Below are 21,470 nucleotides of genomic sequence, written 5' to 3'. Positions count from 1 at the left end.
ACACAGTGACTGCCAAGGTTTCTATCAGCTATTTTTGGTGGCTGTGAATCAAATGTTCTGCCAACAGTCCTGTGTGTGGGTTGCATTTGCTGCAGAAGACAGAGTATGAAGCAAAGTATATAGGTTTTGCGTGGTCGCTAACAATTGTGGTCCAAAATATGCTCTTAGATCTGCACAAGGTGTATCTCAACAAGTCTAATCCGTTTCCATACTATCTGCTGGCTTTTGCTTCTCCTTGACATGGCCCTTTACGCCCTCCAAGAATGTCCGTATAGCGTCCCCTCCCCCGAGTGGTACACCGCCGCGACGCATGAATCCTCCATTCTCAACCTTAATGTTCAAAGCATCGCTAATGCTGGGGAGGCCTCCATCTCGTAATGCTACGGTCAAACTTCCAAGACTCTGCGCAAATTGGGGTGATCGAAGCACTCGCTCAAGGATGGCCTTCTTTTGGGCTAGGCTTAACGATTCCATCGCCTTCTGCGCTTCTTCGGGGCGAACTTCAGCCGTTAGGATGTTACGATTCTGTGCCAGCAGTAAAAGAGAAAGAGGAAGGAAATTTAGAAGGTGATCCACAGCATTCGAGTCTGCTGATTCGACCAGGGCCATCGTTGATGAGGGCGCGAGAAGTTCGCTGAGTGTGGCGAACGGCTTCTCTGTAGATTCGGACTGGGTAACAGCACCGCCCTGAAGCGAGCGTAGGAAACCTTGAACGACTGCAGACGGATCCGATCCACTTGCGGCACTAGAAGAATAATTACCTTTAGTAACAAACTCGTAAAATCCCAGGATAAGGATAAAAAATTAAAACAAATGTCTTTCAGTATTCTTTGTCAAGACGAGTACCGTCCAAAGCTAGATAGACAATTCAATTCTGAAAGCGCAACTTCAGAGAGCAATACCTACGCTCGTCCACCGTCTGCTCCGCCCTCCCTTGCCTCTTCGCCCTCTTCTCGAATATCACCACCGGTGGCACCGGGTCCAGCACCACCCCCACCTGACCGGTGATGGTCTGGGCTGTGATCCGTTCCTTCAACGTCTTCCATCGTCTCGTCGTCATCTTGGTCATCGTTCCTTGGCAAACTTGCGATTGCTTCCTGAACATCGATTTCCTCACCCTGAAGAAGTCCGTTCACGATCTGGCCTAATTTAAGGTCCCTGGCACTGAACCAAGCTGGGTTCCCATGCTCATGCTGACTTTTCGATTGCAGCCAGAAGAGAAATCTTTGGGAGCTGGAGGAGAATTTAAGGACATATATTCTACCGTTGGTGGGTCGGTCACGATTTAGGGGATTTTCAGCGCTTGTAGGCTTGTAAGGTGTAAAGGTCGCATCCATGGGGACCATCACCAGGTCGAGTTCTGGCTCGTCGAGAGGGGCAGAGCGGGGGCGCCAGCAAAAGTGAACAAGGTCATCCTCAGAATACAAATAAATATAACCCGGCGTTTGTTTTAGTTTCACCCTAGGAGGAGTAGGGGAGGTCTTGAAGGGTAGATGTCAGCGATATCCAGATGAAAATTTTGCATCGTCAGGGCTGTGCTCCTCGTTGTAGGCCTCATGACAACAAGGGGCCAAGGTTGATGGCAACAGCACTTGACTTACATCGAGATCGCAGATACCTGCTTTGAAGGTGATTATCGGAGATATCGACATGTCTTGGGTGCTATGTGGCCGGGAGACACACAAGGTATAATAACTATGCAAAGAGCTGCGCGGATGCAAGGTACGTCAAACACAACCGGGCGATCTGCGAGGGACTCTGGATGACGATGATGTCTGATGAGGCAGAGGTTCTTGGGGAAGACGGATGGAGCTCGGAATGCGGCACGCTAATTGGCTACCGCAGCCACTAGCTCCAGATTCGCACTAGCGCGATTCGGCTAATGGGTAGGGCACTCTAACCCACAAAATCAATCTCACATCAAGAGTGCATTCCGGGCGACCAAGTCAACTACTGTTTAACCCAGCAACTCCCACCGTCGACAACCCGGAACAGTCACATTTCCAATTTCTTTTCCAAAATCTTCGTCACAGCAGCCAATATGTCGGCGACTTTGGACTCAAAGTCTGTTGGCCAGACGAAGAAGTTTGGAAAGGGCGAGAGAGTGATCCCACACCCCAGCCAAAAGGCACAGAAGTGGTATCCTGCGGATGATGAGCCCCAACCGAAGAAAGTCAGTATACGCTCTTTCCTGCTGTCTTGCAATTCGTGATTTTGCGACGATCGGTGTGCGTGCGACGGTGTGCCGGGTCTCCGGACCACCTCGAATTTCGATAAATCGAACGAACGACGCGCCTACGATGAATCTCGCACTCGATCGGTCGCACGCACACAGAGCGGTGGAATTGCCATTCACGAAAATTTAATAGAACGAGACTAACAATATGTCTTTGACTTGACTCAGGCTCGCAAGACTGCCCATCCTACCAAGCTCCGCCCGAGCCTCCAGCCGGGAACCATCCTCATCCTCCTCGCTGGCCGTTTCCGTGGAAAGCGTGTTATCCTGCTCAAGCACCTTGGCCAGGGTGTCCTCCTTGTTACCGGTCCCTTCAAGCTTAACGGTGTTCCTCTCCGACGAGTAAACGCCAGATATGTCATCGCCACCAGCTCGACTGTCGACTTGAACGGTGTGGACCAGAAAACGTTGGAAAAGGTTTCGCAGCCCGAGTACTTCACTCGCGAGAAGGCCGAGCAGAAGAAGGGTGAAGAAGCTTTCTTCAAGCAGGGAGAGAAGCCAGAGGTATGTGAAGTTATAGTGGCCCTTATGACAGAGATCTATTGGTAAAATGAAATGGGGTTCATTACGTGGAAAGTGGAAGCTAATATTTCATCCTTGGGAACAGAAGAAGAAGGTCGCCAGCGCACGCGCCGCCGACCAGAAGGCCATAGATCAGGCTCTTTTGGCCACCATCAAGAAAGAGCCATTCCTCGGCAGTTACCTTGCCTCCACTTTCAGCCTGCGGACAGGTGACAAGCCTCATGAAATGAAATGGTAGATGCGGGTTGAGGAGCTACGGTTTAATGTCCTTTTTCTGTTTGTATGCGAGAGAGGGAAATTTGCAAAACGTCATTAAACATATGTACACTTATGCAATTGCCATAGGTGATTTTTACTTCGAAACACCTTCTATTGCAGAAAGCAAATAGTAACCTCGAAAATTGCAATACAAATATTCACCTTCAGACCGGTGTGCCATGCATGCGCTTTCGAATTGCCGCGCAGCTCCATCTTGAAAACATAGCATACTTTAGTGCTGAACTCATCGAACCGACCGACGCGACGCCTTTTCCCATATTGGATATCTAACCCTTCCCACCTACAGAATGACTAATATTTCACAATTCCACAGAGATATACATCACCATAAATATCCGGAAGCATCCACCCAAAATACTAGCAGACCTTAGGAGTCAGTCCTCTTTCTCGACTGCCTCTTTAGACCTCTTCGTCTCTTCCTTGATCTCTCCATAAGTTTCTCTGCCAGCTCATCAACATCAAGCTCCTCCGTATCCTCGAGGCTGTCATCGGCAACGCTATCACCGATCGAGCTTCCAAAAATCCAGTCCATAATTCCCCATGGTGAGTAGTTTCCATTACCACTATTCGTCAGGTGCATCTCGACCCGTTTCGCGATTCCTCCGATAAAGAAACTTGTAGGCATGGCCTTGTATCCAGAGTATGCAAACGTCTCTTCCAAGGAGATCAACGAAAGATATAGGATAAAGGACAGTAAATGAAAACGGAAGATGGCCGCCGGGAGAAACATCGGAAGGAATCTTAGAAGAAGGTATGGGATCGGATGGTCGTAATGAGCGGTTAGAGGGTAAGGTGTATGCAGCGCATGGTACCATGTATCATGGTTTTTGGCGACACGGAGAGTCGATGAGTGCAAAATATAGCGATGTATTATATATTCAAGAAGCTAATAAACCGTAAGCTATTGCCAATGCAATTTTTGCAATCATGCGCCCCGTCTTAGGCATCATGTGCAAGCGCTCCGCAAGGTGCATACCTCGCGACCAAACAGACCACGTAAGAGGTCTGTCAAAATCTCCCAAGGCAATGGCAATCGCGTGGAAACTTTTATCGCACTTTTCATCTTTAATCCCTTCGTCAAACAGACCTCGATGGATGCTTGCACCAGCAATCCCAGCAGCAAATTAAACACCGCACACGCCGCTACCTTGGCCTCCTTTTTCCCGCTTTTCCTTTTCTTTCCCGACGGTAGACCATGCGATCCGTGTGCTTTCAATATCACTGCAGCGGAAGGAACGAGCACATCAAAAAGGAAGAAGATCAATGATGGTATCAAATAAAACAGTAACCGGACTGCAATGGTTCCCACAATCTCAACCTTCAGTGGTGAATGCGAAAGCACCAAGGTTGTCCAAGTTATGTAGAAGAATAAGAGATTCAAACTCGTACCATACGAGGACATAGCTGGAACTAGCAAAAAAGACAGCATCGGAATCGAAAATAAAGCACCCATTGTGATCACAGGTGGGAAGAACTGTTGGGCAAACAAGACATAAATGCCGAACTCTCAAGTACAGAATGTGTCCTTAATGATCCATATTTCACAATATTATTAACTCTAGTACTCCGTAGACATCAGTGATTGAGATGCGAAAGGCAATTTTTATGCCTTTAAGGCATAGCGTGCAAGGACGGTGTATCTTTAATCTTTCATGGTTATTGCGTCATCATAAACGAGTTGTGTGCCCTGGGCTTCAGCGTGAGTACTTAAATAAAGATTGGATCGGGAGGTAACAAGCCATGTTATTCCGACCCGAAACCTTAGTTCAGTCATTAACTAGTTAGCGGTTAACGAGTCCACGAAAAAAACATAAAGAAAAAATAAAGAAAAAAAATTGAAAAGTTCACGAGAGCCTTTGGGAACTGTATTAATCCGAACGGAGTATGCCCGGATCAATTATCAAGATGCCTGCTTGTTGGAAACGCTTCCCAGAACTCGGTGACCATTCCGAGTATGACCTCCAAATCCTTAATAGGGTCCTCACCATCCCAAGATAGACCTAATGCGCACAGCGTCCAAGCAATCTCCGCCAGGAATCCGGTTGACGTCGCATCCGTAACATCTGTGAACCAGTCTAAGAAAGCTTCCGAAGCCATTGGTAAGCCCGGAGTAGTAAAATTGAAAGCCCTGCAGCGGATAATTAGAGTTTGTCTTCCATATTCCCCGTTCACAAATCCACTTCGGACACGATATGTAGACAGACAACGCACATTTTAATGAGCCAGAGGAGAGTCCGACGGTATTGCATCACCATCCGATAAATTTTTGTGAACTGCTGCCATCGTCTCTCCCTCGTAGTTGGTGTCTCGATATCCGGCTTGGAGTTTGCAAGTCGAATACCATATTCCACGGCCGTTTGTTCCGCGACGGCCCATGCACGGTCGTGTGCCTGACACAACTGCTTGTTAGCAACAACAACAACACATTGTCAAGTAGAGGACAGGATCCAAATACTTACATCACGATTCATAAATCTTCCCAATTTACGCTGATCAAAATAATCTGCCCACTTTAACGTGGCCGGGTTGCCGCCTGTATTGTCGGATTCACCCAACGCGATCGCTGCACCCCGCTGGATGGCTTCAACAACAGCGGCGTTGATGTAAGACATCCAAGTCCCCCGGTTTGCTATGCCTTTTCGAACAAAGAAATCCATCGTCCCTTCAACGGCGCGGAATTGGTTGGAAGCTTCAAGAAAACTCAATTTCGACCTAGCCATGAACTGCACGAATTCTATACGGTCTCTGATTTTCATTGACTCGAGTTGTCCGATCGAGCAGTTGAGAGTATTCCAGCAGGTAATGGCTGGCTTGAGCGAAGCCATCTGAACGCCGACCACAATCATGGCGGGGTCATACTGCCCTCTCACACGGGGCTCATGGCCGGAAGCAAAAGCAACGACAAGACAAATGGCAATGAGCAGCTTCATTCTGACGATGAAACTTCCGTGATCGGATTTCTATACTTCTCTGGGCTAAATGTGGGCTGTGATGGAGAAGACCGACGTCTTTCATCCCCGAGACGGATGGGAGTGCTGTCGCAACCTGCGAGGTTGCGTTCCCCCTGCCGCTTTGGGAAATGGCGGCGCAACCTCCCACCAGCTTGCAATTGCAGGGATTTTTCTCCGCGACAAAAGATGTGACATGGAGATATATATGCATGGTTGTACTTTGCTATGTTGTCTCTTAATCAGGTAAAGTATAAGTATTCGATAACTTTAGGCTAAGTCGACTACCAACTCATTTATGCGTGAGGTGGTATCTAGGTGTGTGTTGTATGTATGTACAGTACAAAGGGCATGTCATACACATGACCATGACGCAAACGCCAGCGTTCCTAGGTAAGCGTTCTTAGCTCCGATAGCGTTCATTCTTTTCCGGAACGCCATATCTTCGCCCCCATTTCCATGCTTTTGAAGTCAAGTCCGGAATGACATAGAGGAAGGCGAGACTGCTAATCCAGCTCGTAATAGTATCACGAAGGCAATAGTTGCGCGGGCTGGCTCCCATGGCACTCGCCTTCATAAGAGTTGCAGTGAGCATTGTTGTGATCATATATTCACCCCTTTCGAGCCCTTTAATGGCTACTCTCGCCACCTCTTCGGGGGTCTGGGGCTTGTCGGCTTCCTCCAGTAATTTCGTCAGTTCGGGCTTCACCTGTTGCTCATAGGTGAAGCCAGGGGAAAGGATGCCCATTGGGTAAATGATGTGGACTTTCACATCTGCTGCCGGGGCGACATTTCGCGGATTGCTCCTTGATCCATTATAGACCTCGACCTCCTGGACCAAGGTATCGGAGAGGGCACGCATTGCAGCTTTGGCAGGAGTATATGGTGCGTACCCAGTTAGAGGAACAAAAACGGCTGCAGAGGCCGTAAAAATAAGATGTCGGCGGCGGGGCTTGGTATTTTGACCAGGTGCAATTGGGACAAGCCATTTTCTCAGAGTCGCGTGAGCAGTAAAAGCTGCAGTCCAATAGATTGTATCCATTTGATCCCTTAGGGTTTGCGTGGAAGTATTGATAAAGTAGCCAGGTAAAGATTGACCAGCACAGCACCATACAACGTCGGGAGGTATGCCATTGTTCCAGGCGGTCACTTCCGTAAGCACTCGGTCAGCTTCATCTGCGTCTCTCAAGTCCGCGCTGATGTAGTGAAATCTCTGGCTAGTTGAGTTGAATGCAGCAGCCTACACTGGGGAGTGAGCACTGAATTTATGCCCACTCGACAAAATCAACTCTCATACCTTTATCTCCTCGAGAGCGGACTCGAGCTTCTCTACGGTCCGAGAAACAATCACAACATGTGCACCTTTGCGGGATAGATCTATGGCAACACTCTTGCCCATCCCTTCTGACCCACCCGTAATCACCACGGTCTGCGAGTTCCGTCAGCAATGAGTAAAAAATATGTCAACTTCAAAAGAAGATCGACATACCTTTTCATGGACCACAAAGTGGTTTGTCGTGGCGAAGCCTAACATGATTGCGGATAGATATACAAATAGGATGAAAAGAGCGAAACCGACTCCTAGCTCAAAATTCGAGAGAGTCTCCTTGAAGGGAAACATTTGAGAAATAAAGATCGTACGTAGATGAATAGATATAGCAAGACAGCATCGAGAAGAGAAAGAGACCCCGGAACCGAGAGCACTTTCTCTATCTCGAGGGTATCAAACGGCAGGCAAAGCCGCGTGCTCTCCCCTTTGCGCACAGCTTCGTGCAGGGTGCAATAACTATGGGTTATTCCACCTGAATCTCAAACTACCAAGAAGAATTGACAGCTAATTTTTCTGCCTGCAAGCATAAGGGCTCTGTTCCGGCTCAGGCAACGAAACTCTCTCTTCTCAGCGAGCTCGACAGGGGGTGTGGTAGCAGAAAACGCTGTCCCGGTCCGGACGGCCGACTTGCTACGAAGGCCGGGGCGACATGACAGTATTGGTCTTTCCTAAAGCGGTTTAGTCAGATCGCACGCCGCGTCACATGCAATATTACACGGCACAGTCACAAAACCATGCTATGGTTGGCTGAAGTCTATACCACCTGTATTGTCATTACACTTAATTTTTTTTGATGAACTCAAGCGCTGAAAAAGTCCGCACTGCATATAGTTGGAGGCCTGCGTGCGGAGTATTCGCGGTTGGATTCTCACATCATGGGTAAAAAGAGAAAGTCTAGAGCATCTTCTGGTCAAGCTGCTTCAAAAGATGCTGCATACCGCGAGAACTCGCGGTTTGATCTCGACGAGCAATTCACCGACTCCGCCGACGAATTTCAGGCCGGAAGGGATCGCATTTTGCTTGATGAAGCTCCAGAGGCCAAACGGAGACGGAAATTGGCAGAGGATGGTATGTCAGATACTCCAAATTGTTGTTGGGCCGATACTAATTTGTAACTTTCAAGAGGAACTTCTCCAGCTGTCCGATGAAGAAATCCATGCCTACCGATCGTCCAACGACGAGGATGATTATGAAGATGGATCAATAGTCGAGGAGGAATACGCAGAGCCCTCCCCGCCAGGGAAAAGCTTAAGGCGACGAGGACGCGAGTCTGCGAGCCCTCCAATCTCGGAAGATGCGCAGGCTGCTCAAGACGAAGACGAGGAGGTAGGAGGGTGGGGGTCTTCGAAGAAAGACTACTACGACGCAGATATTATTGAAACCGAGGGAGATGCCTTGGAGGAAGAGGCAGAAGCTAAGAGGCTTCAGCAAAAGAAGTTACAGTCCATGAATGAGGCGGATTTTTGGCTTGATGAAGCCGGCTGGGCGACGCCACAGCCAAACGAGGAAGATAGACAGCAGGCACCCAGCGGAGACACCATCACAGAGGTTCTACCAGAATTGCAGATATCTGATGATATGAGCATCGGAGACCGTTTGAACTTATTGAAACAGAGATACCCCGAGTTCGAGCCGCTATCGAAAGAGTTTCTTGTACTACAACAATTGCACCAGGAGCTTTCTGAAGCTCTCAAACAGAGGGCAGCCAGTACTGATAATGATATCTCGGCTCTGCTGATAAAATGGCGTGTCCTCTCAGCGTATCTCGGAGCTATCAGCATGTATTTTGTGCTTCTAGTATCCCCTGCTCGGGACGTTGAACAACGTTGCCTTGCAATGGCACCAGCCCAGCTTAGAGAACACCCGATTATGGAAACTCTACTTAAATGTCGGAGGGAGTGGGAAGAGGTGCAAAATATACAAGAACCGGAATTCTCCAACATTACGGTGTGTGAAATACCGGAAAACATTGTTAAGCCCGTGTCCAAAACAAACGACAAGATTGTCGAAGAAACACCCAAGAGAATACGGAAAACAAAAGCACAAAAGGTCTCTGACAAGGCTCAAATGGAATCTGAATTACGACGAGCGGAAAGAATACGCCAGACTGAAGCGAGTCTGGAAGAGCTTTCCAGGCATTTAGAACCTTATAAGCTGCAAAAACATATATCGAAGCGAGACATGGTCTCATCCGCCCCTGATGATGATTCGGATTTTGGTGACGAAATTGGGCTTACTGCCTACGAAGCTGCAGAAAAAGCGAAGAAAAAGAAGTCATTACGTTTCTATACATCTCAGATTGCGCAAAAGGCGAATAAACGAGATGCTGCAGGACGTGATGCTGGTGGCGACGCAGATCTACCGTATCGTGAGCGCCTGAAGGACCGGCAGGCTCGTCTAAATAGAAACGCGGAGAAACGAGGCCATCAGCAAGCCAACGAGCTTGAGCGGCTTGGTGGTGACAGTGATGAAGACGATTACAGAGCCGCTAAGAAGATCAGAGGAGAAATGGGTTCTGATAGTGACGACTATTACGATTTCGTTGCTGCTCGTAATAAGCAGAAAAAGGAGAACAAGAAGAAACTCGCCGAAGCATATATTGAAGCTACTCGGGAAGGTGGTCACGTCGAGGTCCAAGAAGAAATTGGCCCTGACGGAAAGCGAGCCATCACATACGCCATTGAAAAGAATAAAGGATTAGCTCCGAAGAGGAATAAGGATGTTCGCAATCCCCGTGTAAAGAAGAGGAAAAAGTTTGAGGAGAAGAAGAAAAAACTGGGCAGCATACGGCCCGTGTATAAGGGAGGAGAAGGTGCTGGTGGATATGGAGGAGAGTTGACAGGTATTAAGAAGAATCTGGTCAAGAGTGTTAAATTGTAAGAATACTCTATACTTAAATGTATATGACGATACGCTTGGAGACTTCTTGGTTCATCACGGTTAGGATCCGTGGTATGATTTTCTCATGAAGATGAAGTACCAAGTTTTTGAGCCGCTCGAACATGATGCGTTACATAACTACATACCACATAATCGAGTAACTAGTTATTAAATTCTCAATAGACCTCTTCCACAGATGTATCCGAAGAACTTCCAGCCTGAAAAGTCTCTCCGCCGCCTCTGCTCGTGTCCGCATCACTTATATTCCCGACAATACCGTCGAGGATAGAAGTGACAGTGTCAGATTGGCTGCATTGTCTAATATTGGACAATGGCCTGGAAAAGTTGGCTTGGAGAAAGTTTCTTGCGATATTTTCCTGGGCAGGACTTTTAGCTTTTTGCTCATTCGATGTCCCTTTTAAGTCCCTGGATGTACTCAAAACCTTGATCAACACTTACAGCAACCTCAAGCTCGTTTATTTCTGCATTTGTCATCTTTGCACACGCAGCAACAAGGTCCTCCTCACGGCGCGATAGGTCTCCAATTTCATTCGCCCGTGAAACGATTGCTAGGTCTATACCATTCATCGCAGCACAGCTATGCATATGAGCATCGGGAAACAGAAATAGAGGAATTGAATGCATACATGGTTCCAAAGCTCTCGCTGCTGCGCCCGAATCGGAAGCTAATTCTTTGGTCAGCATGTTTTGAGCCCGGTTTGCCATGTAACCATTGATACAAACTTATATAAATACGTGATCTGATCTTGTAGCTCCGAAGCAGCCGGATCCACTTGGACTTCCATGTGTCCAAGCTGGAGTTCTGGTCTTTGAGGTAGGAACTCATTCTCAAGTATTTCGTGAAAATGTGTCGCACCTATTACCTTGGGACGCTCGTCTCCTAGATCTAGAAAGTATTCGAACAATGCGCAAGCCAGTCCTACACCATCTACAGTATATGTGCGTCAGGGTTAAGAAACAATGTGGAACGGCCAGGACTCACCCGCTGATTCCGTGCCCTTTCCAAATTCGTCTATAATTATCAGGCTTCGGTTGGTCGAGTTTGCTACTGCGAACGAGATCTGCTGCAAATCAATTGCGAATGTACTTTGAGTCTGTTTGATGTTAAAGTTGAGACACTCACAGATTAGAGGGTAATGTCCTTCCTACCTTTGAAACAGTCTCCCGAGATGTGATTCGAGTTAAGATCTTATCAGTAACCCCAATTGTTGCAGTCTTCGCGGGAACAAAGCTTATAAGAACATTAGCCTTTCAAGCGGTGTTTCGGAGTGCAATGACATACCTCCCTATATGGGCCATGTAGATAATGAGCGCCACCTTAGTCTAGTCAGTTACCTATGCTTGAAAGTCACATCAGATCCTTCTCTATACCTGTTTTAGATATACACTTTTTCCCGAGTAATTTGGGCCCGTAAGCAGAAGCATACTTGGTCCCGTACAGTCTGAGGCTTGAGAGTCTCCGGAGTATTTAGGGTCATCCGTGGGAGACTGATATCGCTCAGTTCCCTTTCCACCGACAAGAAACGTGTCGTTGGGGACATAGGAAGATACGGTGGCTTCGTGGAGGATGTGTCTGCGGCGGGTGAGCACGTCTTGTTGTCTCTTTTGGGATGATTTTGTTACCGTCCCCCTTTTATAATGACAACGTTTTCATCTGTCATTTGTGGTCGCACAAGTTTGTACAAATCGGCCCCGTGGGCAAGCGCTAACAGGCTAGATCCAGATAAGATTTTATTTCCAATAAATACCCCGAAATATGTAAACCCTAAGCACATACCTGTCAATCTCTCCGCATACGTCTGATGCTTCAACTAATATCTCCTCATAGCCCAGAATGCTTTGGGCAAGGTCGTAGACGATTTCAATCTCTTTCGCTATGCATTGTCAAAGATTAGATCAACATAACCACATTTTCGGATACATAGAGGGCATACCACAAATATTCCCATACATATCGCCCAATCTCTCGTCCATCTCGTGCATGCGGAAATCTTTGAAATATGCCCGATTTTCGGTAGTGAAAACCTGCGCCCATTCCTCATCCCCCCCATCATACACTGGTCTACCCTGTTCGTCGAGCGGGATAGCAATATTAAAGCCAAGTTGAGGAAAGTATATCACATTCAATTCGTTGCTCAATTCTTCTGGAAGGGTAGCTGCAATGGTGACTGCAACATCGCTAAGCAACGATTCCATGCCATTATACATTTCTTTCATTTTATCCAGCTCCTGGTCGACTCCTGGTCTTACGATGGTTCGACGTTCTTGGACTGAACTCTCCAGATCTACCTGTGCATGCATCAGAGAATAAGACCTAGAGATAATTGGAATACCCATACCGTCTCATGGATCACCCTTCCAACCTGGTGTAGTTTCGCTAATTCCAGTTTATGCATAGCCTAAGTTCAGTTAGCTCGGAGTTGAAATGTGCTTAACAGTCGGCCGTGCCTTTACGCATAAGTTCAATTTTTCAGCCCCAGCGATTTTTTTCAAGGTTTCATGGATATCAATACTGTGAAAAGCGAACTGATAATGTGTTAGTTTCCAATTACGGAATTGCTCTCGCTATCATACCTCTAAAATTGTGGCCCAAACGACACTCTTGAACCCCCTAAACCGAGCATTTCCAGTACTAATCCCTTTCTGAAGATGAATCATAACAGGGCGTAAGTTTTTAATGCCTTTTAAGCTCTTTGTCAGCTTTGCTACGGCATCAGCATTCTCTACTCGCAGAAATGTACTGATAAAAACATGTCGTTCAGAGATGATACTCTGATGAATGGTGGGCCGAAGGAAGATTTGCCTCAGCATTGTTTTCCCTTGGGAAGTACGAGCAAACCGGTGGAAAAGACCATAAATCGAGAGGCTTTCCTTGGAACTAGAAGAAGTTTGACCTGGGCCTTGGTTGAATGCATTCGGGTGAGATTCTGACTGGATTATTTGAAGCGATGAAAGAGTGTCTCTGTTAATGAACCTAGTGCAAGGGCCAATAAGTCAACTACGCGGTCAATACGGACAAATAACACTTACATATTGCTTTTCAAGGATGACATCTCAATCTTGTCTATCCTCAATAACTGATCTCCAGCTGAATCTCCCTGGAAATCCTGGGTTGAGCGCTTTCTTTGAAGGTATGCTATAAGAGCACCGGCACATCCGACCGAAACGTGATTCTCCATATCGACGATGCCAGCGAGATACAAAAGTTCCCCTTGTTGGCTAGTGAAGCCTACATCCTCGGCATCTTCCGCATTTTCGTGGGAGAAAGCGTTTCCAGGAACGAGAAATTTGGGAATATCGGCACTCCCTTGCCTAAGTTTGAGACTTGTAAGTTTCGTTTTGGCGCGCTCAAAACCAAACTCTTGGATAGGCCGAACTTCAAGGTGATAAGGAAGTCGAAATTGAGAATCTAAAGGAATTCGTGAGAATGAGCCCCAAGAGTCTAGGAAGGTGTCGATGTCCCACCATCAGCTAGAAACGTCTCGCCGTTTCCATTTCTACAGGGCTCCTGTGCGTCTCGTTCGGCGCGGGTCGAAAGAATAATTACCGTCGGTTCAACATCAAGTTTCACTTTGGTGTCTAGTCAGCGAGAGGATTGTATTGTGCTCATCGAAGCTCTTACATGTCTCCACGACGTCCATACCCCCAGAGGCAATATCTTCAACGATATAAAGCTTCTTCTGATCAGCAACATAATAGGAGCAACCAACCGTCCCCCGATCTTTCATATCAATGGCCATGATAATTTGGCATAAATCATCATCTCCGCCCCCTTCTGAAAGGGTGTTCTCCTGTCTTGATTCGGCTGTAGCCTCTGTTGCATGGGATATTGCTGGAGGGCTTACATTAGCTGTCGAATCTCGAGATTGGGACGATCGTGGTAGGATACTATGTCCATGTGACTGGGCAGCTGAAGAGCGTCCATTTCGGGGCCGAGGAGTGGCTCGGGTAGCCTTACGACCGGCAAGTCGTCGCTTTGTCTGTGACAACGGTGACATAACTCAATATGTAGAGAAGCACAAGAAATAGAGATGATGAGAGATGTGCAAAGCTTAGTGAGCCCTTATGTGTGCCTATTTGCGAGCAGCGGGGAATCTAAAGGAGAAAGGATGGAAAGATGTGGAAATTACCAAATTTGGTAATTCACAGAAGCAATTTTTTGCGTATATATTACGTGAGTCGGGTTTCAACACTACCTATGATACAGTGAGTATTATATACTGTGCATTTACCTTCTACCAATCCGTTTTCCAAAGATATTTCCCATAACAAATGTTGTACATAGATCAATCATAAAATCGTGAATAATGTCGAGTCAGCTCGCTATATTGGTCATGGAGGGCTTGTTGAGATATCCAGTCCGGTTTTGTTTGCATTAAAAACAACATAGGCTGTTTGACCGGTTATCACCTCACCTCGGATAAGTTTGTCCGCCAAATGGTTGCCGATTTCTTTTGAAATGAGGCGATTTAGAGGCCTAGCTCCATATCTTGGATCATAACCTCTATCGCAAAGCCAGTCTTTGGTCTCGTCGGTCACTTGCAAAGTAATTCGTCGATCATCCAGCCGAGATTGTAGTTCTCGAAGTCTGATGTCGACAATATCTCTCAGTGCTTGGCGGGAGAGTCTCTTGAAGATGATAAACTCATCTATTCGGTTCAGGAATTCTGGTGCGTACGATGACTGAACGATAGCCATGACTGCTGATCTGATCTCCTGTGAGATCTCATCTCCTTGTGTAAGGTCTGCTCCAACAAGGATGTCGGCACCAAGATTCGATGTCAGAACGATTAATGTATTTCGGAAATCAATTTTATGACCTTGTGCATCGGTAAGGAACCCTTCGTCCAAGACCTGTAGAAGCAAGGATGAGATATCACGATGGGCTTTCTCGAACTCGTCGAAAAGGAGTACGGCATACGGCTTCCTCCTAACCGCCTCGGTTAGCTGGCCAGCATCTTCATAGCCAACATATCCAGCAGGTGATCCGATTAATCTGCTAATTGTATGCTTCTCTTGGAATTCACTCATATCGAATCGTAGAACAGCCGTTTCAGTTGAGAACAGGAATTCAGCCATTTTCTTGCAGAGTTCAGTTTTTCCGACACCTGTCGGTCCGAGGAACATGAACGACGCCAAGGGACGGTTTTCACCACTAAGGCCAGCTCTTTGCATTCGAACCGCATTGGCGACAGCAGCAAGAGCCTCATCCTGCCCACGAACAGATTTGCGCAGAGTATCTTCCATGCGAATCAACTTCTCAACTTCACCAGCCATGAGCTTATTGACTGGGATGCCCGTGGTGCGAGAGACAACACCGGCGATGTCGTCAGCAGTAACGGAATCATGGATAAGAGAGTGACTATCCGTCGCAGAAATCGTAGCGTCTTCCTTGGGGATCTTTAACTCGAGACTTGGGATGATAGAATATCTCAATTCACCAGCTTTGCCAAAGTTCCCTTCTCGTTGTGCCTGTTCAAGGTCAAGCCGGGCCCGCTCCAGATCTTCCTTGGTCTTCTTTATTTCTTCGATTTGTGCACGCTCCTTTTCCCATACTTCGTTCAGTTTGCCAACCTCTTCTTGCTTTCCCTTCAAAAGTTCTTCAAGTTTCCCCTTACGCTCCTTACTAGCTATGTCTGTTTCCTTCCGAAGCGACTCCAGTTCGATTTGTATCGTCATAATTTCCCTGTCCAGCTTTTGAATGGCGTCAGGCTTCGATTCTTGCTGCAACCGTAATGCAGAAGCAGCTTCATCAACTAAATCAATTGCTTTATCTGGGAGAAACCGATCCGTTATGTATCTGTTACTGTATGTGGCGGCTGCTACGAGAGCTCCGTCCGTAATACGCACACCATGGTGAACTTCGTATCGATCCTTAATTCCTCGTAAGATCGAGATGGTATCCGCAACGGTTGGTTCGTCAACTAAGATTGGCTGGAAACGGCGGGCAAGTGCCACATCCTTTTCGATTTGTCGATATTCGTTCAACGTGGTCGCTCCGCAACATTGTAGCTCACCCCTGGATAATGCAGGCTTGAGAAGATTGCTAGCATCGATACTGCCCTCTGCCTTCCCCAACCCAAGGAGAGTATGTAGCTCATCGACAAACAGGATCACACCTCCTTGAGCTTCACCAACTTCCTTCAACACTCGTTTTAATCTCTCTTCGAAATCGCCCCGAAATTTTGCACCGGCAATGAGCTGACCAAGGTCCAAAGCAACAACTCGCTTGTTTTTAATACTCTCTGGCACGTCGCCTCGAACTATGCGTTGCGCTAAGCCCTCCAAGACAGCTGTTTTTCCGGTACCAGCCGCTCCTATCAACACCGGGTTATTCTTCGTTCTCCGAGATAAGATCTGAATCGTCCTGTGGATCTCCGCATCACGGCCAATGACTGGATCGAGCTTCCCATCCCTAGCCCTAGCAGTAAGATCAACGCCAAACTCTTCAAGCGCCGGTTTCTCGGGTTCTCCACCGAGGTTCATACGATGAGTGCCGCCTGGAGGATGGGCTCTACCATTCGCATAATGTCGAATGAAATTCGACACCGGCGCCAATTGTCTCAAGTATCGTGGTAAGGAGGCCAATGGTTTGCGGGATACCGCGATGCTCTGTTCGGATGCTCGATAGGGCAACCGATATCGAGAAATGCCCCCCAAACTTGGCACCGCAAGCCGTCCACCTGCTCTGGAGAATCGTGTCGATAATGTTGAACTCATTTTGTGTGTGTGAAGATAAAAAAAATTCAGCAGTGTCTCAAGACACACAGGAAAAAAAAAGACATGTCCAATCGGGTGCTGTGTGCTTCAATTCTTCTTATATACTTTCCTTGTCTCCGGCGTTCTCGAAAGCTCTGGTAGCTTCAACCCCGAGAAACGGGCCTCCCAGACTTGATGCGGTCATCGACCGTCATGTGACAAGCATGACTAAGCCGATCTAGCGGGCTAACACTAGCTCCTTTCCCCGTGCGTTGTTGAAGAGAAAATTTTAAAAAACCACAACAATCGAAACACCTTGCAACCACCCCTCCCTCACACACACATCCCTCAATTTCTCAATTTTCTTCACCACACTTTATCATCATGGGTTTCGCCGACCTTTCAACCGATTCTGGCCTTGCCAGTAAGCTACCTTTGCTATTTAAGCGTGCATTCGCTGGCTTTGGCTAATTACTCTGCCCAGTCGCCAACCAATACCTGTCCACACGTAGTTACGTTGAGGGGTAAGTCACTTCTGCATTCTTTTTCGCTCTCAAGCCCCCGTTACTTCACTCGTATTTGTCTATGATGAGAAAAAATTGGTCCGTGTTTATGAGGCGGCTTAAGACACCGCTGTTTGACTACACACAATAGCGATTTTCGCACCTCTGAGCTCCTGTCGTTCAACCACCCTTACAACCGCAACAACTGTCTTTTGTTGACACTATGTGCCTAACCAGTATACATGTGTAGATATGCTCCAACTCAGGCTGATGCCGTGACCTATAAGGCTCTCAATGCTGCCCCAGACACTGCCAAATATCCTCATCTTGCTCGTTGGTACAAGCACATTGCTTCCTACGAGTCGGAATTCTCTTCTTTGCCAGGAGACTCTTCCAAGCCTTACACCGCTTATGGCCCAGAGAGCTCTGACATTCCAGTGAATGTTAAGGCTGCCCCTGCTGCCGCTGATGATGATGATATGGATCTCTTCGGTAGCGAGTCAGAGGAAGAAGACCCTGAAGTTGTCGCTGAGAGAGAGAAGAGACTGGCCGAGTATAGAGCAAAGAAGGCCGCCAAGCCTAAGCCTGCTGCTAAATCTATTGTTACCTTGGAAGTTAAACCTTGGGGTAAGCCAGACTGTCCTTGTCGATTCGAACCCGAAATATGATGCTGACATTAGAGTAGATGATGAGACAGATTTAGAACAGATGGAAGCCAATGTCAGAGCCATTCAGAAGGACGGTCTCGTCTGGGGTGCTTCCAAGTTCGTTCCTGTTGGCTTTGGTATTAAGAAATTGCAAATCAATATTGTCATCGAGGACGAGAAGATCTCTGTCAGCGATCTCCAGGAGGAGATCGAAGGTGACGAGGACCACGTTCAGTCTACCGACGTTGTAAGTTGCCTTCTCCCTCTTTCCCCATAAAGATCATCACTTATACCTTTGTAGGCTGCTATGCAAAAACTTTAAGCAACGCAACCGGTGGGTTGTGACTGGAGGTTAATGACGGATAATTAAACATGATAATTTATTTACACGAGCTTGGATCGTGTGGGAAGCTAGGCCCATACTAGCACCTTGAAAATGAATGAAAATGATTGAATGAATTTCAAAATAATGCCTAATTTTCAGTATTATTCTATTCGCTCTGTGCTCCGTAGACTCACGAAATTTCCATACTCTCAGAATGTGGCTGTGGAAGATTGCTGGGGAGAACCGCAAAGCTCCGGTCTTGGCATATGTGGATTTTCGACCAACCACGGTCACGTCCTGCAACTCACGCAGCGGTCTAAATATATGCGGACTTCTGTCCAAAAAAAAGTTCAACTGAACTCCTATACCTGCAGCAGCCATGGCATTCCTCCCACGTGTACTGGCCACACTCGGCCTCGTTTTCCTTGCACATGCGTAAGTGCCTTTGTCAATCCCTTCGGGAGAAAGAGAGAGAACAACCCCCCCTTCCATAACTTTCTTGACATCCGCTGACTTATGTACTTTTTGGTCCACTTGCAAAGCGGCTACTCTGTACACGAGCACTCCACCTTATACGGCAGCGCACACCCAATTCCTCTGGACATCACTCTCGAGACCCTCGTCGCGGTTGCTCTGGTCATATTCGGCTTAGTGCTTGGAGCTGAGAAACCGCAGCCCATCAGTTGGAGTGCGTGGGCCGGCGAGATCGAAAAGAAAGGTGGCTTGGATAATCCGTTTCTGGGATTGGAAGATCGGACGGCGTTTCTGGATATTAGGGTACGTTGTGTTAATATCGACTAGCTCTGTGCGGGGAGTTTGGGACCGCGCGGGGGCGGTTTGTGTTTATTGAGAGTGCACCCATGCTGATGAATTTGGTAGGCGAAGAGGAAGGAGTTTGCGGATTGGATGAGGCAGCAGGATGGATCCTCGGTGAAGCGGTGACCTTGATGATTTCGGCGTGTAGGTTATAGGGACTTTTTACTCATCTTATCTTCACTGTTGTCTTCGTATGTAGCTATGTCTGGCGGCGGCTGGCTTTGAGGACTGCATCAATACGTTTGATATGCACTTTTGAGATACCCACTATTATTCAAAAAAGAAATCAGCCGAAGCTACATACGATTCCGCGGCGTTTGCCAATGCCGGAGTCCATGTGTCTCTAACATGGCCAATTCTCAGCCAGACTAACGGCTTTCCATGAATATAGGGGCTCATAGTTATCATACATAAATGAGATAGTCCTTACTTCATACATGTGCGGGGCATTGTATAATGTTATGAATGTTGCGACCCATCGGAAGCCCCTTCGGACGAAATTCTCCTCGGGTAACCACTTAGCACTTGCGTGTCCCGAGCGGTTTTCTCCGTCTGCCTGGACCCCAGACAACATTCAAAGGGATTTCGGGTTTTAATGCTTACTGTCGATCACGTCGGGGTCGTTCATTTAGCTCCGCGAAATACAGTTACTCCAAAAAACGCCTACGAGAAAATATTTGTCCGGTGTGCAGCTTGAGATTGGGTCGCGGCTGACTGCAGCTGTTGATCTCGGCTCTCGCAAAGCATGCGTAATGAGATATGTTCTCCGTCGGCAGTTAATTTATGATGCAATACTCGCCCGCAAAGAGAAGGGTCCGGAGTGCGGAGTGTGTGCTCCGTATCTGTCTTGCTTGGCACATTCGAGCTTGTGTGGCCAAAGAGTCCCTTGCGAAAAACGAAAAGAAAGAAGATCGCTTCAGCCCAAGGTCGATGCTTGTACGGAGTACGGAGTACACAGTACGGAATATTATCTGGAGCTGAGGCTCATAGGAGTGTGAAAGCTGACCTTGCATCTATTTTAAGGCTCAGATGACCGACTGCATTGCGTCAAGCGCTCGGAAGGGGTCACAAGTTTCTAGAAAACGAGGTTTCGAGGAAGTACCGAGTACAGAGTAGGCTATTTTCCATTAACACCATGAGAGAAATGACAATCACCGGGGCTTTTTGGGGGTCCTGGTCGGATGGAGCGCGCGGCGGGAGAGAACCTTGCGTTTTAGCCTTCCTATTCAAGCCTCCGTGGCTGTGGCGAACTTGGTGGGAAATCCGCGAAGGGTGCGGAGTACATTTTCGGGTACAACGCATATACATATATATTATGCGTCCTTTTAAAAGGGGGCAGGACACCACCCGGAGATTCTGCCAGGAACACCCGGGGTTGGCGAGACCTGAGTGCTTGGAGGCGAACTCTGTTTGTATGAACAAACCGGTACGAAAATCACCCCATATGTACGGGATACTCCGTACATAGTTAACCGCTAGCTAGTTATAAGAAGTATACCCGGAGTTCATCCAAAAAATAAAAAAAAAGGTAAAAAATAAAAAAATAAAAAAATAAAAATTGTAAGTCCGTACGGAGTACTCCGTACCTCCAACGCAAGAAGAAAATGCTCGACCGGCACGGCAGCTCTGGCCCTCAGAGCTCGTCGCTGATGTTCTGTCGTCAAATTAATAATGTACCGGGGGCTGTTTAGGACGGGTCGATCGCTGTGGGCCACCGTCTGACAAGGCGAGGACCAAGCAAACTGCGTCTTTTCCAGCCGGCGGTCCCACTTGTTTATTTCTATTTTTGTGGCCACCCACCCTCCTCGCTTTGTCGCTTGTCTGCGCTCAAAGCGCCGTGACGCACTGCATCGCAAGGTGAAAGGGAGGTCTTACGAATGCGCTGGGCTCTTCGCAGAAAAAGATCAGCGGAGCGTTGCCAACTTTTTCTCGTGGCCTTCCAAGCCGACAAAAGCTTGGTGGCGCCATCGTGGGAGGGTTCAAACGACGGTGTTCCCACACGGAAAAAGGTGGGTTTCTTCACGACACCTTTGGCAGGGCAACCTCTACCATCTTGAAACAGGCGATAACTATAGACGTGTTCACCCAGCTGCGCTACCTATTATTTCCCATTATTCGATAATATCGCTTGTTGTGGGCGTCAGCTGTTTCTGACAAGATCCGCCGTCTCGAAGGGAGACAGGTGGAATGTTGCTTTTTCTTTTCCCTGCTGCGGGTACATCCGTAATGTATGGACTCTGTAAGCACTGTATTTTTGCAAGCCA

General features: G+C 47.6%; 10 protein-coding genes across 10 annotated transcripts; 4 read left to right on the top strand and 6 right to left on the bottom strand.

Moving 5' to 3' along the window:
* Positions 1 to 123: 123 nt before the first annotated feature.
* On the bottom strand, positions 124 to 1,755 carry D8B26_005873 (uncharacterized protein). Its single transcript, XM_003070096.2, has 3 exons — positions 1,602 to 1,755; positions 907 to 1,481; positions 124 to 745 (listed from the first exon to the last, which is right to left on the bottom strand). Exons 1-3 carry the CDS (start codon positions 1,650 to 1,652, stop codon positions 196 to 198), a joined length of 1,176 nt encoding a protein of 391 aa, XP_003070142.2. The 5' UTR covers positions 1,653 to 1,755; the 3' UTR covers positions 124 to 195.
* A 163-nt stretch (positions 1,756 to 1,918) lies between these two features.
* On the top strand, positions 1,919 to 3,195 carry D8B26_005872 (60S ribosomal protein eL6). The gene is made up of 3 exons (XM_003070097.2): positions 1,919 to 2,173; positions 2,405 to 2,740; positions 2,844 to 3,195. Exons 1-3 carry the CDS (start codon positions 2,042 to 2,044, stop codon positions 2,994 to 2,996), a joined length of 621 nt encoding a protein of 206 aa, XP_003070143.1. The 5' UTR covers positions 1,919 to 2,041; the 3' UTR covers positions 2,997 to 3,195.
* Positions 3,184 to 4,374, bottom strand: D8B26_005871 (uncharacterized protein). Its single transcript, XM_003070098.2, has 2 exons — positions 4,014 to 4,374; positions 3,184 to 3,923 (listed from the first exon to the last, which is right to left on the bottom strand). The coding sequence occupies exons 1-2, from the start codon at positions 4,098 to 4,100 to the stop codon at positions 3,405 to 3,407; spliced, it is 606 nt and encodes a 201-aa protein (XP_003070144.2). The 5' UTR covers positions 4,101 to 4,374; the 3' UTR covers positions 3,184 to 3,404.
* A 425-nt stretch (positions 4,375 to 4,799) lies between these two features.
* Positions 4,800 to 5,967, bottom strand: D8B26_005870 (uncharacterized protein; the record flags this gene model as incomplete). The annotated part of the gene is made up of 3 exons (XM_003070099.2): positions 4,800 to 5,165; positions 5,249 to 5,427; positions 5,497 to 5,967. The coding sequence occupies 3 exons, from the start codon at positions 5,965 to 5,967 to the stop codon at positions 4,931 to 4,933; spliced, it is 885 nt and encodes a 294-aa protein (XP_003070145.2). The 3' UTR covers positions 4,800 to 4,930.
* A 289-nt stretch (positions 5,968 to 6,256) lies between these two features.
* On the bottom strand, positions 6,257 to 7,519 carry TSC10 (3-dehydrosphinganine reductase; the record flags this gene model as incomplete). The annotated part of the gene is made up of 3 exons (XM_003070100.2): positions 6,257 to 7,225; positions 7,283 to 7,414; positions 7,475 to 7,519. 3 exons carry the CDS (start codon positions 7,517 to 7,519, stop codon positions 6,389 to 6,391), a joined length of 1,014 nt encoding a protein of 337 aa, XP_003070146.2. The 3' UTR covers positions 6,257 to 6,388.
* Positions 7,520 to 8,145: 626 nt separating this feature from the next.
* Positions 8,146 to 10,467, top strand: D8B26_005868 (uncharacterized protein). Its single transcript, XM_003070101.2, has 2 exons — positions 8,146 to 8,383; positions 8,439 to 10,467. Exons 1-2 carry the CDS (start codon positions 8,191 to 8,193, stop codon positions 10,193 to 10,195), a joined length of 1,950 nt encoding a protein of 649 aa, XP_003070147.2. The 5' UTR covers positions 8,146 to 8,190; the 3' UTR covers positions 10,196 to 10,467.
* MSH5 (MutS protein msh5) lies at positions 10,372 to 14,214 on the bottom strand (the record flags this gene model as incomplete). The annotated part of the gene is made up of 17 exons (XM_066125020.1): positions 10,372 to 10,572; positions 10,655 to 10,793; positions 10,843 to 10,881; positions 10,940 to 11,144; positions 11,199 to 11,310; positions 11,366 to 11,447; positions 11,499 to 11,533; positions 11,588 to 11,789; positions 11,840 to 11,929; positions 11,994 to 12,090; positions 12,151 to 12,505; positions 12,556 to 12,615; positions 12,671 to 12,742; positions 12,791 to 13,190; positions 13,247 to 13,625; positions 13,682 to 13,786; positions 13,839 to 14,214. 17 exons carry the CDS (start codon positions 14,212 to 14,214, stop codon positions 10,372 to 10,374), a joined length of 2,949 nt encoding a protein of 982 aa, XP_065981101.1.
* Positions 14,215 to 14,548: 334 nt separating this feature from the next.
* HSP78 (chaperone ATPase hsp78) lies at positions 14,549 to 16,936 on the bottom strand (the record flags this gene model as incomplete). Its single annotated transcript, XM_003070103.2, has 1 exon — positions 14,549 to 16,936. One exon carries the CDS (start codon positions 16,934 to 16,936, stop codon positions 14,549 to 14,551), a length of 2,388 nt encoding a protein of 795 aa, XP_003070149.1.
* Positions 16,937 to 17,206: 270 nt separating this feature from the next.
* EFB1 (Translation elongation factor 1 beta) lies at positions 17,207 to 18,539 on the top strand. The gene is made up of 5 exons (XM_003070104.2): positions 17,207 to 17,339; positions 17,400 to 17,439; positions 17,669 to 18,045; positions 18,104 to 18,312; positions 18,367 to 18,539. The coding sequence occupies exons 1-5, from the start codon at positions 17,300 to 17,302 to the stop codon at positions 18,385 to 18,387; spliced, it is 687 nt and encodes a 228-aa protein (XP_003070150.1). The 5' UTR covers positions 17,207 to 17,299; the 3' UTR covers positions 18,388 to 18,539.
* A 186-nt stretch (positions 18,540 to 18,725) lies between these two features.
* D8B26_005864 (uncharacterized protein) lies at positions 18,726 to 19,521 on the top strand. Its single transcript, XM_003070105.2, has 3 exons — positions 18,726 to 18,825; positions 18,933 to 19,167; positions 19,270 to 19,521. Exons 1-3 carry the CDS (start codon positions 18,770 to 18,772, stop codon positions 19,330 to 19,332), a joined length of 354 nt encoding a protein of 117 aa, XP_003070151.2. The 5' UTR covers positions 18,726 to 18,769; the 3' UTR covers positions 19,333 to 19,521.
* Positions 19,522 to 21,470: the final 1,949 nt, after the last annotated feature.

Source organism: Coccidioides posadasii, chromosome 3, assembly GCF_018416015.2.
Source record: "Coccidioides posadasii str. Silveira chromosome 3, complete sequence".
NCBI lineage: Eukaryota > Fungi > Ascomycota > Eurotiomycetes > Onygenales > Onygenaceae > Coccidioides > Coccidioides posadasii.
This window is presented reverse-complemented; position numbering and strand designations above follow the sequence as displayed.

What these genes read in the sequence shown, in the direction of transcription:
- D8B26_005873 (XM_003070096.2), bottom strand. Translation starts at nt 1,652, where the DNA reads ATGTCGATATCTCCGATAATCACCTTCAAAGCAGGTATCTGCGATCTC. An exon ending in CAGGTATCTGCGATCTCGAT is followed by an intron (nt 1,482 to 1,601) that starts GTAAGTCAAGTG and finishes CTACCCTTCAAG; the next exon opens with ACCTCCCCTACTCCTCCTAG. An exon ending in GGAGCAGACGGTGGACGAGC is followed by an intron (nt 746 to 906) that starts GTAGGTATTGCT and finishes TTATTCTTCTAG; the next exon opens with TGCCGCAAGTGGATCGGATC.
- D8B26_005872 (XM_003070097.2), top strand. Translation starts at nt 2,042, where the DNA reads ATGTCGGCGACTTTGGACTCAAAGTCTGTTGGCCAGACGAAGAAGTTT. An exon ending in ATGAGCCCCAACCGAAGAAA is followed by an intron (nt 2,174 to 2,404) that starts GTCAGTATACGC and finishes GACTTGACTCAG; the next exon opens with GCTCGCAAGACTGCCCATCC. An exon ending in AGCAGGGAGAGAAGCCAGAG is followed by an intron (nt 2,741 to 2,843) that starts GTATGTGAAGTT and finishes CCTTGGGAACAG; the next exon opens with AAGAAGAAGGTCGCCAGCGC.
- D8B26_005871 (XM_003070098.2), bottom strand. Translation starts at nt 4,100, where the DNA reads ATGAAAAGTGCGATAAAAGTTTCCACGCGATTGCCATTGCCTTGGGAG. An exon ending in GTGGTCTGTTTGGTCGCGAG is followed by an intron (nt 3,924 to 4,013) that starts GTATGCACCTTG and finishes ACGGTTTATTAG; the next exon opens with CTTCTTGAATATATAATACA.
- D8B26_005868 (XM_003070101.2), top strand. Translation starts at nt 8,191, where the DNA reads ATGGGTAAAAAGAGAAAGTCTAGAGCATCTTCTGGTCAAGCTGCTTCA. An exon ending in ACGGAAATTGGCAGAGGATG is followed by an intron (nt 8,384 to 8,438) that starts GTATGTCAGATA and finishes GTAACTTTCAAG; the next exon opens with AGGAACTTCTCCAGCTGTCC.
- EFB1 (XM_003070104.2), top strand. Translation starts at nt 17,300, where the DNA reads ATGGGTTTCGCCGACCTTTCAACCGATTCTGGCCTTGCCA. An exon ending in ACACGTAGTTACGTTGAGGG is followed by an intron (nt 17,440 to 17,668) that starts GTAAGTCACTTC and finishes ATACATGTGTAG; the next exon opens with ATATGCTCCAACTCAGGCTG. An exon ending in CTTGGAAGTTAAACCTTGGG is followed by an intron (nt 18,046 to 18,103) that starts GTAAGCCAGACT and finishes ACATTAGAGTAG; the next exon opens with ATGATGAGACAGATTTAGAA.
- D8B26_005864 (XM_003070105.2), top strand. Translation starts at nt 18,770, where the DNA reads ATGGCATTCCTCCCACGTGTACTGGCCACACTCGGCCTCGTTTTCCTT. An exon ending in CTCGTTTTCCTTGCACATGC is followed by an intron (nt 18,826 to 18,932) that starts GTAAGTGCCTTT and finishes CCACTTGCAAAG; the next exon opens with CGGCTACTCTGTACACGAGC. An exon ending in CGGCGTTTCTGGATATTAGG is followed by an intron (nt 19,168 to 19,269) that starts GTACGTTGTGTT and finishes TGAATTTGGTAG; the next exon opens with GCGAAGAGGAAGGAGTTTGC.